The following is a 13,413-nucleotide window of genomic DNA, read 5'->3' as shown; positions in this document are numbered from 1 at the left end:
TAAACAAGTGTATAAAATCATTCTACATGCATTCTATTACAAAAATACGAATCACGATAGAATTTCTTGTTTATTCATTCTTAATCAACACTAGCTAGATGACAAAAAAAAAATCAACACTAGCTATAGTATATATTTGGGGTTATTTTGAAAAATATTTCTCTCTTTTTCACACTAGTTTTTGTTTTTTTTTTTGTTATATTGACGTTCTGATAAATGATAATTCCCATAGTCTTATGAAGATTCACTACCTTGAATCTGTTTGGAACCAAGTCTCATAATATTTTTTGTACCACACTGGAGTTTGTTTTTTGAGTTTTTTCTTTAATAATCCGTTTAATTTGTTTTTTCATGACTCAAAATCTCATGTAAGTTTTTCTCGGTAGTAATTCGTATAATTTATTTTTCATATGAATTGAAACTGATAATATTGTATTTGTAGTAATGTGAGTAGAAAGCACAAAACTCAAATTCCATAGAAATTGAAACTAGTCAAACTAAGAGGAAAAAAGAGTCAAAAAGTCAATGAGAAGATTTTTTGACGCGCTCCTAAAAAAATGGAAAACGCGGATAAGTAAAAGGGGCATAATGGTCAATCATAGTTTCCACTTTCCTTTTTTCCTAGAGAGTCTCTCGCACTTCCCTCTATAAATCACAACACTTGTTCCGTGTTAGCCCTCCCATTACTAGTTCTCTACTTCTCCTTACGAAAAATTAGGTTTTTTTTTGTTGTTGTTGTCCTCTCTCGATTCAGCGATTCTCCGTTGATTTTCTTGTCTCTGATCAATCCTCTGTTGATTCTCAACCTAATCAGAGACAAAAAAGACCATGTCTATAGTCGAAACTCTGTCTCTCGAACCAAACCCCAAAAGACGGAAGATCGAAGAACCGGTGTACATCGACTACTTCTCTTCACCTTCTCCCACCACATGTCTTCACTCCTTCGCTTGTCACGGAGTCTGCACCTCCTGCAATTCAATGGTCGACGAACGCCACTACAGATCGTTCCACTGTCTCTCCGACTCCGAGGGCTCACAACAGGTACGCCACGACGCTATCCCGTTGACGAAGCGTCTCATGACCAGGTACTCTTGTTTGTGCGACAAGAAACTCGTCTTAGTCCTCGATCTTGACCACACCCTTGTCCACACCGCAAGCGTTCCGTCTCTCACCGAAGCCGAGAAGTATCTCATCCAAGAAACGGGTTCGAAGCACGATCTCTGGCCGTTGGGATCCGACGAAGATCCCGTCCAACACTTGATAAAGCTACGTCCTTTTGTCCATGATTTCTTGAGAGAAGCGCACGACATGTTCAAGATGTATGTCTACACGATGGGCAACCGCTTCTACGCCGAGTCCGTCTTGGAGCTGATCGATCCGGAGCGGATCTATTTCGGTAAGAGAGTGATAACGAGGGAGGAGAGTCCTTACGTGAAGTCGCTGGATTTGATCTTGGCGGATGAGCGCGGCGTGGTGATTGTTGATGATACGCGTGATGTGTGGCCTCATCACAAGAGTAACTTGGTTGAGATTAGCAAATACAACTATTTCAGGACCAGCAACGGCCAGTGTTCGAGGGCATACTCTGAGGAGAGGACGGACGAAAGTGAATGCAACAGTGGGTTGGCTAATGTTTTGAGTTTGCTGAAAGAAGTTCACTGTGGATTCTTTAGAGTTGAAGAGGAGGAGTTGGAGTCGAATGACGTGAGGTTGTTGCTACAAGAGATTGAATTCAATTGTGGTGTACTATACTAAGAATCTTTTATTCTGTACTAACTTCATTTAAGCATTGTTATTCTGTGATCTCGTTCATAATGTAAGAGCTTCTTTGCAAAGTTATTTTGAATAGAAAACTTTTATTCTTATTCCATATGAATGCGAGTACTTTACTAAATTTGGAAGACTAAATAGCTTTAGACATACGCTGAAACGTTACTTTGGGAGACTCTTAGCAGAGATTAAAAACCAACATGTGTTGAGGATGCTTCTGCTTCCTCCTCACTAAGCTGCAGGATTTTTATATGCTTTGGGTGTGGGTTTCACTTCAGTTTCATTTGATGTTTCTCACAAATTTAAGTTGCTTCCGACCGTTTCTTACAACAGTGGTTTAGTTACAAGATGACTATCCTCAACTCTGCGTTTTAAGCATTAATTTATTTGTTTGTGGTAAGCCTGTAAGACTAAGCAGCAGTCACTTAACCTGTTCATTTGATATCTCTTAGGTAAATAGTATGTCCTCATAGCAGTATTTTAATATATACTTCTAACTTTGTACAAGAAAAAAAAAATAAAAGCTCAGACATGCAGAACTGATCCAAATATTTGGGACACACTTAGCAAAGACAAAAACCAACTTGTGTTGATGGTGTGCTATTGTTTCTTCCTTACTATACGCTGCAGCCTGCAGGATTCGGATATGCTTTGGGTTTTATGGTTTCACTTCGATGTCATTAACGTTTTTTACAAAGATGGCTTCTGGTTTGTGCCTATAAAACCTTTCACACACAGCCAGTTAAAGAGAATAACCCTAAACCAAATATATATATATATATATATATATATTCAACAAGTATTCCAAGATTACAATCCTCAAGTGTTGGTTTAAGCATTTATTCCAGTAGGGCAGGAAAGCTGGTCATGTGGATCTAAGTTTTAGATTTATTAGAAATACTATTTTATTCTCTATAAGCATTGTAAACAAAACCAGCTGAGGGGGTTTTTTTCCAGAAAAGCTTTGGTAAAAATATAAGAAACTGTACACATAATGCAAATCAGCGGATCAAAAATTGAAAAGAACTGAAAATTAGTCCAAGATTATAACCATGCCATACGAAGTTTAGTTCTACTATTTATTGTCTAAGATTATTTTCTCTTACAGAAACAAAAAGAAGACACTAAAAATCAGGATCAAAGCTGGCAATTAAATGTCTGATAGCAGCTTCACATATTTTGGGGTATGGGTTTGAATGGGCTTAACAAAAAAGCCCATTACTCTTTGCAAGCAAGCAGAGAGAAGAAGATTAGAATCATAGAAAGCGTCTTAAAATGTCTCTCATCAATACTTGTTTGTCTGTCTACTAAGCTGACACGTGTAAACGTCGCCACGTGACGTCTCCGCCAACGCGTTTGGATAAATCACCTCCACTTTTTTGCTTGTTGGGTGTAACAACAAAGTGACATCGGGGTACAAGTGGTTATGGAACTACCACGTTCTAGTTGCTAATACGGTACGCCACGCCGCACACAATCTTTGCCTCAGCTACACTCAACTCCACTGAAGTTAGCTCAACATTCTTTTCTCTACCAAAAAAAAAAATCTCCTTGGTTATTCATGGTAGGTGTTGTTTCATTAGACGAATATTAACGAGTTATTTCTAGATATTTATTTTGTTTTAGGAGAAACTCATTAGAGATTACTTAGTGATTATTGCCATGCGCTAAAGATTAATAAATAGTTGTGATCATGTTGCTTATATAATCAAAATTAATCCACAAAATTTGATAGATCTTGGAAAGATTATTACCTAAAAAACGTAATTAGGCGTGTACGCGTTTGGTTTAAGGCGTGCCCCCCACGACTCATGGCGCGTTAACCAATACCTAAGTCAGCTCCACGGGAAAGGTATGGTCCTTTAAAAAGTATTTGGTTAATTTTTGTTAGCTAAAATTTCATCTATTTTCGGTTAACCAATTTATTATTTTTCTTGGTTTTTGACTTTGAACCAGTCTCTCACTCGTGATGACGATTAGTTATTAGGTCAGCCGTGACCAAGAAATAATCCGGTATTTAACAGTGAAATTCATTGATACTTCCTCTAGATTCTTTGGTCAATTTTAGTTTACAATCAAGATTTTCTGTATCTCTATATTAAAATGAATTTATCATCACAAAACCTAATTAATATAAAAATAAACAAAATACATAAATATGAAGGTATTAAAGAAAAATTGAGTTAATATATGATTCGATAGTGAATATAAAATTTTATCCGATTGCAATTTTTGTAGCATCTTTTTATGTTATTATCTGATACATATTCAAGAGCTAACATGTTAGTAATATTGAATAAAATCATTCTTGAATATTATAATTTAAATATTTTAATTTCATAAGAATTTTATTCTATATATTAACTGTAGCATTTAGGCTTCTTAAGTAACAGAGTTATATAGTACTCTGACACGATAAAGATAAAGATATTGACCGACTTAATACTCGTTCGTTCGCCACGTGGTTTCCATATAAAAACAGAGTCCAAACATTTCTTTTAGCACTTCACTCCATTCTCTCTTCTCTCAATCTCTCTCAAGCGATAGACTCTGAAACATCTCTCAAAGTTCTCCGATCTCTCAACCCGAAGAAAGAAAGACACAACACGTAAAAGATTCAGTCTGATTATGGCCCTCGAAGCGATGAACTGTCCGACGAACATGTCTTCGTTCACAGCACGGAAAGACAGAATCGAAGCAACAGACGATCTGACGAACGACGCCGTTTTCTTGGAGCCTTGGCTGAAACGCAAACGCTCGAAACGCCAGCGTTCTCGCAGCCCTTCTTCTCCGTCGTCCTCCTCCTCGCCGCCTCGTTCTCGCCCCAAATCCCAGATTCAGGATCTTGCGGAGGAAGAGTATCTCGCTCTCTGTCTCCTCATGCTCGCCAACGACCACCACCAATCCACCAAGACGACGCGGCCGCCGCCGCCGCAAGAATCCACCACGAAGCTTCCGCACGAGTGCAGCGTTTGCGGGAAAGCGTTTCCTTCTTACCAAGCTTTAGGCGGCCACAAAGCCAGCCACCGAATCAAGCCTCCAACAACCGCCGCCGCCGATGATAACTCGACGTCTCCGACCATCCCCGTCTCCGTCGCGGGAGAAAAGCATCTGACTTCCACCACCATCGCACCTTCCGGGAAGATCCACGAGTGTTCCATCTGCCATAGAGTGTTCCCGACGGGTCAAGCTCTCGGCGGCCACAAACGCTGTCACTACGAAGGAACCATCGGCGGCGGGGGGACCAAATCGGTTAGCCAAAGTGGAAGCGTGACGAGTACGGTTTCGGAAGAACGAAACAACCGCGTGCAGTTCATCGATCTAAACCTCCCTGCGTTACCGGAGCTCAGCCTTCGCCACCACAACACAGTCGTCGACGAAGAGATTCAAAGTCCTTTGACCGGTAAAAAACCGCTTTTGTTGTTGACCGATCACGACCAAGTCATCAAGAAAGAAGATTTCTCCCTAAGAATCTAAATAATTCGTCTGTTATACTTTTTTTTAGTTTCATTTGTTTTACAGATTTCTTCATAATTCTGGAATTGGATATATTCATATATGCTAGGGGGATTTGATATAGAATTTGATGGATTGTTTGATTAAATCAGAATTTTCGTTTTTTTTTTAAATTGTTGTTACAGCTCTAGTCTATTGAATCCACTCTGTAAAATACATGACACGTGGCTTTTCCTATGTGAACGCAAATTATAAATAGTTGGGTGAACGAACGAGAATACTTCCATGTGGATTCGTTGCCTTGATTAGCATTTACCACATGTATTATTAATTTGATCCATAAATAACAAATTATATTTGTTTATTCTTCCGAATGGTTATTAGCCACTAAAACTATAGTGTATACACCTCGTTCTTTTCTTTATTCATATTCCATCGTAATTAATTGCACATGCGTTTAGCAGTTCATGCATTGTTATTTTAAATTTTTGGATCATATCGAATCATAAATACGGATGTGACCACGAATCGGTTCATTGGTTCTTAAAGCACCATTAACGCACAGAAACTCCTATTGGGTTTATTTATTTATTTATTTATTTTTTTGGGATTTAAAAAAAACAAAAAAATAATAAAAAATGTACCAATTACGGGCCGCCACGTGTCGTGGAGCCCACGAAATAATCAAAGAAATTCTGAGAACAAGTTTCTCTCTCGGAAACTTTCTTTCTCCTTTTCTTCCTTTTGGTGAGCCATCCCTCTCCTTAAAACCCTTTAAAACCCTGCAATAAAGGTGCTCTAAACCCTGCAATAAAGGTGCTCTTAGGTATCTGCTTAACTTTGCGTAACTTCCTTGGCCACTAAACATTAATTTGAGCCTAACTTCTTTCTACCTCTTATGTTAACCCTCTTGATTAATTGGTTGTTTTGTTTTGCTTTCATACTACTGAAACTGTATTTGCTCGTGTACGGTTTCACCTAACCCCACTAGTGAGAACCAAACACGTTATTAAGTACACTAAAGTTATTAATTAATACGGGTCGCAAATTCAACAGAACCACAACATAGGCACGTCTTCGTTGATTCTATGTTCTCAACCATACTTTATTAACCTTTGTACCGATAAAATAACATCCTATGTGTAGTTATAAAGTGACTGTCATTTTTATATCATACATAAAAAGAGAATCATAAAACTATTTAATTTAATTTTGTATATAAAGTGGGACGTTATGAGGAAACGGACCGCAAGTATGGTCATTAGAGAAATAAATAAAATATGTAAATGATAAGAGTACAAAAAATGTAATCTAGAGACTTTTAGAAAGATAAGAATAATGAAAATACCAATATAAATATCATCGAATTCATTCCATTCGTGTTTGTTTTGCATATAAACTGTGATGTTCTTAACGTGTTGCCAAACTATAAGCTTATCCAAACACATCCTTAAAAAAAACTTTTATTTTATTTTTGTGTTCTTCTAAACAAAAAATAATAGAAAAAGGATCACTTGGTCACCAAGTCTTGGTGTCTCTGTCGATTGTACTTAACAATCAAGAATAATGACGTCATTTGTCTGGTTCGTTAAGCACACACAATGACACAAACACTGAAACACGTACTCCAAATGAATTGATCTGGCCCTGAAGGAAAAAACGACAGGACATTTGATAAACGACAAGAAGTCTACACACACAAAAGAAGTAACGATCTGGAATGGAAAGTTTAAACTTCTAAAATGAAGTAAATTGAATGATCATAGGAAAATGTGATGCTCTTCTAAATAAAATAAATTTGAATGTGTCAATCCATAAGGAGAAGCAACACGACAAATCGGCAAATCAGTGATCAGACAGTTACTAATCAAAACATTTCCTTTTTATTTACATGTTTCTTACTTCACTAGAGAACAAAGGCAAGAGATTCATTGTATACAAACACCACTTTCTATTAATTCTTTTTACCTTTCTTTATGTTATTTCCAAAACAAGAACTTACGTAGATACAAATATTTTACCCGAGAATCTCACGATGTTCCAGTTTAAAAACGATAGGGACCGAGAGGGAAGGCCATGGGAATGTAAACACTGTTAGAAATCATGTTGTGGAGTGGTTTGAGAGTATTCATAAGCTCGGAGGCAGAGGCAGAGCCGGGCTTGAAGGCAGTTTTGTGAAACATTCGAAAATAAATTTAGTTACATATATATTTTAATATAATTTAAATAAAAAATTTAGTAGTATAATTAAAATAGGAAAATATATATTTTATGTTATTAAAAATTACAATTGTGATTTTTCTTTAAACAAAATAAATAATCTAAACGGGATTTTTGTATTTTTAAAAAATTAACTAAAAAGTTATATATTTTAAAAAATATATAGGTTTTTAAAATTTTAATAGGGCTTCAAAAATCTCAAGAGCTGCTCTGCTCAGAGGAGATATTAGTTTCTACAGTTGTTAAGTGGTTTGTATCCGGATCCGTCTTAGTTCTATTATGTGCGTCTTCATTCCACAGTCTGTAACCTAACACTTTGTTATGTACGAAAACTACATGACCGATATTTTCTCAGCAGTCTCCTTCTCTAACCGAACGATTTAAATGTATGCAGAATCTCAAAAGAAACCTTAAACCACATAACCTTTTCATTCTAGGAAAAAAAAGAAAAGAAAATAATAATGACATTCTATGAGCTAACACTAGCAGGAAGCCAGGAACCGTCACAAAATAACATACTGACCAAACAAAAGAAGATGAATGAAACTGGGAAAGAAAGATCTAAACAAGAGAGCATCATGAGGTTGGATGCAATTCTCAAGAACGCTGCTACGTGGAGGAAGTCCAATGCAAGATTGTGCGTGATAAGAAGATCATGAAAACATAAATTAAACACTTTTAAGAAAGCTCTCAGAAATTAGATATGTGGTTTCTTATTCTTGAGTGAAACCAACAAACGAGCCATTCAGCATTCGTTCTACTTATCTAGAAGCAATGGAGCAAGTCCAATTCAAGATTATATTCAAGAACCTGTGCACGTTGTAAAGCTCCAAATATATATATATGTGCTTTGTAATTCTTGCTAGATTTGACAGATATAAGAAAAGACGGGAAAAGTTGTTTGTCCCTATTCTTGCTCTGTTTATAACTTCCAATACAAGCAACCACTGACATGAACTAGATAATAACAAAACAATACATATAAAACTATGTATCTAGTAATGTTTGGAGTAACCAGCAGCCTCACTTGTATCTACATAGTCAGAAAGAACACCCATCAATAGAATCTCAATAACACATGAGATAGATAAATAACAAACAGACATATGAGTCTTGACAAATTTCAAAGTCTCTTTGCACGTTTTAAATGTAATACTTGTACGTACTTTTACCTGAGTAAGAGTCAATCGAAAATAATCAAGTAAGCTTAGTTTCAAATCAACAAAACAAAGTTTTAAGTCTTGTTAATTACATAGAGACAATGGACTAGTCTTGTTAAAAAACAAAAACTAATGACAATGACTAATAATCCCGCACTTTCCTTTTGCCTCCTGCATGTACTTGAGCTTTCTGAATCTGCACCGAACTAGGAACATAAGAGCACTCATGTTGCCAAAGTGGAGATTCCCCGAGAGCCACTACCTTGAAGTAATTATCGTCTCCAATCACGTAAGCTTTGCTGAAGGGATTATCACAAATCAATGCCACTTTCTTTTTCTCGTCGACGTAGAAACTCCCATACCGAATAAACGTCCAAAACTTTCCACTGAACCCGAACGGCTTCACATCAACTTTTAAGAAAGTTCTCCATGTCACCTCATTGGCCTCCTCAATCTTTGTTGTAATCCGTATCTCAATCTCATATGTATATACGCGGTGAAATAACACTGCAAGCTGGTCTTCTCTAACAGCAGATAGAATGACAGAGTCTCCATTACGGTAGTTAAGTTCCAGATCAAGACAATGTCTAAATCTCTCACTTGTAAAATCAAAACAGATTAAAGATTCTCTCATCTCTACTTTTTTCACTCTCTGAGTGACAAAGTAAGTATTTCCTTTCAAAGACAAGCCTCCCTGACTCTTATATGGTATAATCCAGTCAGGAGTGAGATGAAGAACCCTCCATGAATCAGATTTAAAATCGTATATTTCATACTGAACAGTACTGCAACTATGCAACAACCTCAAGATTTTGTGGTTGTTCTTGTTGTCGTATCCCATACAATACCTATAGCTATCCGAGGTGATTAATTTTCTTCTGGGTTTGATCCACCTTACTTGTCCCGAATACGGGTTCCACACCAAGGGGATATCGTTTTTGGAAAGGCAAAACAATAAGCCATCACAATGATAGACATCAGATACCGTGATATGGTTAAGTTGACCTATTAGCTTTTTGGATAGCTCAACTAAGCTTTGTCTTTTCTTAAAGACTCCCTGGAGATCGAGGCTCACTAAACAAACCCTAGAATCACGCACCATGATCACCATATCATTGTTAGCTTGTTTACCAAGGTGCTTCTTTGTAAAACTTTCATCTTTATATAAAGCGTTCCATTGTTTGCAAGTGGATTGCACCGCTCGCTGAGACGTTAACGGAACCCTAGAGAGTATCTCTTCTATCAAATCTTGTGAAAGATCAGAGATTCTTGTCATTGTTTCTAAGCAAAAAGAAAAGAAATTACGGGTTTTCTTTAACTTGCTCGGTGATCCTTTTATAGAGACTAGGTTACTATTTATTCTTCACAAAGAAGCGTATTCCGCTTCAAAAACTCCTTTTCCTTCTCAAATATGGTTTAAGAAGTTAATCTAAGCTAAAAAAAATTACATGCTTTTAAAATTAAAAAATGGAAATTGCTTATGTGGTAGAATTCTAGATCTGGTTTATTTTTCCTTTTCTCTTAATTTCTAAAACAGAGGAACCAGATGATCACGAATAATTATTTCTTTTCATTCGAACATTACTATGTACAAAAACTGAAAAACTTAAGAGGTTCATACAGATTTTCATTAGTCGTTTTACTCTACTTTTTCTCTAAGCAATCATATACAAATGTATGCAGAGTCTCAAAACGCATCAAACCAATACCTTTAGGGATTGGTTATTGCAACTGGGTGTTGTGTGACTTGTGTCCTTTCGACATAACCTTTATACTGAAAAAGAACTAGTTTGAGAACTAAGCTCAATGACTCTCTTTTTTTTTTCTTTTTTTTGTCAATAAGCTCAATGACTCTCTTTTCTCATAAAGCATAGCATAGATCTGTTTCAGCTCTCATATAGTTAGTTAATAACCTCGTGCTCTAGTCAAGCTTCATATATACGAGAGCACTGTTTTCAGATTAACTAGCAGATGCAACAATTGTTAAATAATAAATTAATAATATTTATATAATTATAAAAGTACTAAAATCATAATATTATAATAAAATATAAAAATTATATTTATAAATTTATACTTTTTAATTTTTAAAAATATATAAAATATTTTATGTTTAAAATTTTATAATATAAATTAAAATATAATGTATACATTTTAGTATTTTTATTATTTCAGTTTAAATTTTTATTGACTATTTTTATTTTTATATAAAAAATATTTTATCCTTCCACAATAGTCTGCAACCGTTAGTTAAATCAATTTTTGGATTTTAAGAATTTAATGATTTGATGCAATTTGTAATATTTTCTGTGATTATTTCAAAACGCCTGTTATCAACCACAATATTTTTTGCAGATAGTAACGTGAAAACTTGTCATGCCCTTATAAGAAACTATGTATATAAAAGAATAACTTTATATGTTTCAGTTCAATATTTGTGAACTAAACGTAAATTGATAATAAAATACATATATATTATCTATCAAACTTTGTGAGAAACTTCTTTGTGTAGCTTCTTAGTTTATCTTTATAAAAATAGTTTTAAGGAGTAAAATAACAAAAAAAATTATTAAAAGGTAAAAATGTATTTGGGGATATAGTTTCAAATTTCAGAAAATAAAAAATAAATATTAAATTTTTAAAATGAAAAATGAAAATATTATTTTCATCATTTTATTTTGTGAGGTCTATTTTTGTAACAAAAGTTTAAAATTGACTATTTGAGAGAATTACTCAGAAGAAATTTTGATTAACAATGTTGGTGTTTTGTTAACTAATTAGAAGTCTTGTTTTAAAAAAATAAACGAACGACAAGGACTAATTACAATCCCGTAATTTCTTGTTGTCCCCTGCATGTTCCGGACCTTTCCGAATCTGCACCGAACTAGGAACATAAGAGAACACACGTGGCAAACATGTAGATCCTCTCCGGGAGCCACTTCTTTGAAGAAATTGTTCTCTCCAGTCACATAAGCTTTGTTGGAGTGATTATTCCAAATCAATGCCACTTCTTTTTGGGTTCAATCCACCTGACTCGTCCCAAATACGGGTTCCATACCAAGGCGATACTGTTTTTCCGAAAGCATAATAATAAGCCGTCACACACCATAAATTCACGATGTACCTTGATTCGATTAAGTTGACCTATTAGCTTTGCAGATCGCTCAACTAAGCCATCTTTGTGGTTATGGACTCCCTCGACATCGACGCTCACTAAACAAACGCTAGAATAACACACCATCATCACCACCATATTATCATAAGCTGCTTTAACCACGATGATTCTTTGTAAAGCTTTCATCTTTATACAGACCGTTCCATTGTTTGCAAGTGGATATAGCCGCTCGCTGAGATGCTAACGGAACCCTAGAGAGTATCTCCTCTATCAAATCCTGTGAAAGATAAGAGATTCTTGTCATTGTATCAAGCAAAAAAAAATAGGGCTTTTAGAAAACTTAGGAGTAATCTTTTTATAGAGACAAACTAGTATTATATATATTACTAGGTGTTTTCCTGCACCATGTGCAGTAAAATTGTTTTCAAAATTTAATTTATATTTAAAATAAGGTTTATTAAATATTATAGATTTTATTATTTTTACCGATATTTAAATATGGATTTTATTTATTTAAATATTAAATTAAGATAAAATGATTTTTTATTTAAAAATATATTGTATAATTATCAAAAATTTGAACTAACAATATTTATAGAATCTGTAGATATATAAGAACCTAATGATTTTACGATTAGAAATCAAATTTTTTAAAAATTATAGCAATTTTAAAGATTTAGTAATACAAATTGTATAATTATAGAAAATAAAATATAATATAATTTCGAAATTTTAATGTTATATATGAATATATTTATTTTATAGATGATGTTTGTGATATTACCATATTTAAAGAAGTTTACCAGAAATAAATATCAATATTAAATGTAAGGTATGAGTTATTACCATATTTTAAAAAGTTTATCAAAAATATAAATCAACATTAAATGAAATAATCCATGTCATATTTTTCGGAAACCATGTCATCAATTTTAGTAGCCATGTCATTTTTTTTTTTGTGAAACTGATTGTAGAAGGTTTATTAAATATTATAGATTTTATTATTTTTACCGATATTTAAATATATATTTTATTTATTTAAATATTAAATTAAGATAAAATGATTTTTTATTTAAAAGTATATTGTATAATTATTAAAAATTTGAACTAACAATATTTATAGAATCGGTAGATATATAAGAATCTAATGATTTTACGATTAGAAATCAAATTTTTTTAAAAAATTGTAGCAATTTTTTAAAGATTTAGTAATACAAATTGTATAATTATAGAAAATAAAATAAAATATAATTTCGAAATTTTAATGTTATATATAAGTATATTTATTTTATAGATGATGTATGTGATATTATCATATTTAAAGAAGTTTACCAAAAATAAATATCAATATTAAATGTAAGGTATAAGTTATTACCATATTCTAAAAAGTTTACCAAAAATATAAATCAACATTAAATGAAATAATCCATGTCATATTTTTTGGAAGCCATGTCATCAATTTTAGTAGCCATGTCATATTTTTTTTTTGTGAAACTGATTGTAGAGAGGACATGTGGCCAAATCACTTCTCAAATATAGTCTAGGGGATAGTTTCCGAAAATAGTTAAACAACAACAGAAAAACGCATATGAAACTATCAATTTAATAATGTTTGTTACCTTGAAGGCTCACTTGAGTCTAGATTATGATGACAAGAATTGTCAGAAATAAGTTTAGAAAAAAAAAAGAATT

The 13,413-nt window shown here is 33.8% G+C and overlaps 3 protein-coding genes across 3 annotated transcripts; 2 read left to right on the top strand and 1 right to left on the bottom strand.

The window, feature by feature from the left end:
* Positions 1–673: 673 nt before the first annotated feature.
* Positions 674–1,870, top strand: LOC108857667 (RNA polymerase II C-terminal domain phosphatase-like 5). The gene has a single exon (XM_018631678.2). The coding sequence runs from the start codon at positions 829–831 to the stop codon at positions 1,753–1,755; it is 927 nt and encodes a 308-aa protein (XP_018487180.1). The 5' UTR covers positions 674–828; the 3' UTR covers positions 1,756–1,870.
* Positions 1,871–4,262: 2,392 nt separating this feature from the next.
* On the top strand, positions 4,263–5,590 carry LOC108837292 (zinc finger protein AZF2-like). Its single transcript, XM_018610351.2, has one exon. It carries the CDS (start codon positions 4,399–4,401, stop codon positions 5,245–5,247), a length of 849 nt encoding a protein of 282 aa, XP_018465853.2. The 5' UTR covers positions 4,263–4,398; the 3' UTR covers positions 5,248–5,590.
* Positions 5,591–8,748: 3,158 nt separating this feature from the next.
* On the bottom strand, positions 8,749–9,882 carry LOC108858108 (F-box protein At3g49510-like). Its single transcript, XM_018632085.1, has one exon. It carries the CDS (start codon positions 9,880–9,882, stop codon positions 8,749–8,751), a length of 1,134 nt encoding a protein of 377 aa, XP_018487587.1.
* Between the last annotated feature and the right edge of the window lie 3,531 nt (positions 9,883–13,413).

This window comes from Raphanus sativus, chromosome 5 (genome assembly GCF_000801105.2).
Source record: "Raphanus sativus cultivar WK10039 chromosome 5, ASM80110v3, whole genome shotgun sequence".
NCBI lineage: Eukaryota > Viridiplantae > Streptophyta > Magnoliopsida > Brassicales > Brassicaceae > Raphanus > Raphanus sativus.
Note: the sequence above shows the minus strand (reverse complement) of the source record. Positions and strands in the feature narration are given on the sequence as shown.

Bases quoted from the DNA above. Each gene is read 5' to 3' on its own strand.
- LOC108857667 (XM_018631678.2), top strand. From the start codon at position 829: ATGTCTATAGTCGAAACTCTGTCTCTCGAACCAAACCCCAAAAGACGG.
- LOC108837292 (XM_018610351.2), top strand. From the start codon at position 4,399: ATGGCCCTCGAAGCGATGAACTGTCCGACGAACATGTCTTCGTTCACA.
- LOC108858108 (XM_018632085.1), bottom strand. From the start codon at position 9,882: ATGACAAGAATCTCTGATCTTTCACAAGATTTGATAGAAGAGATACTC.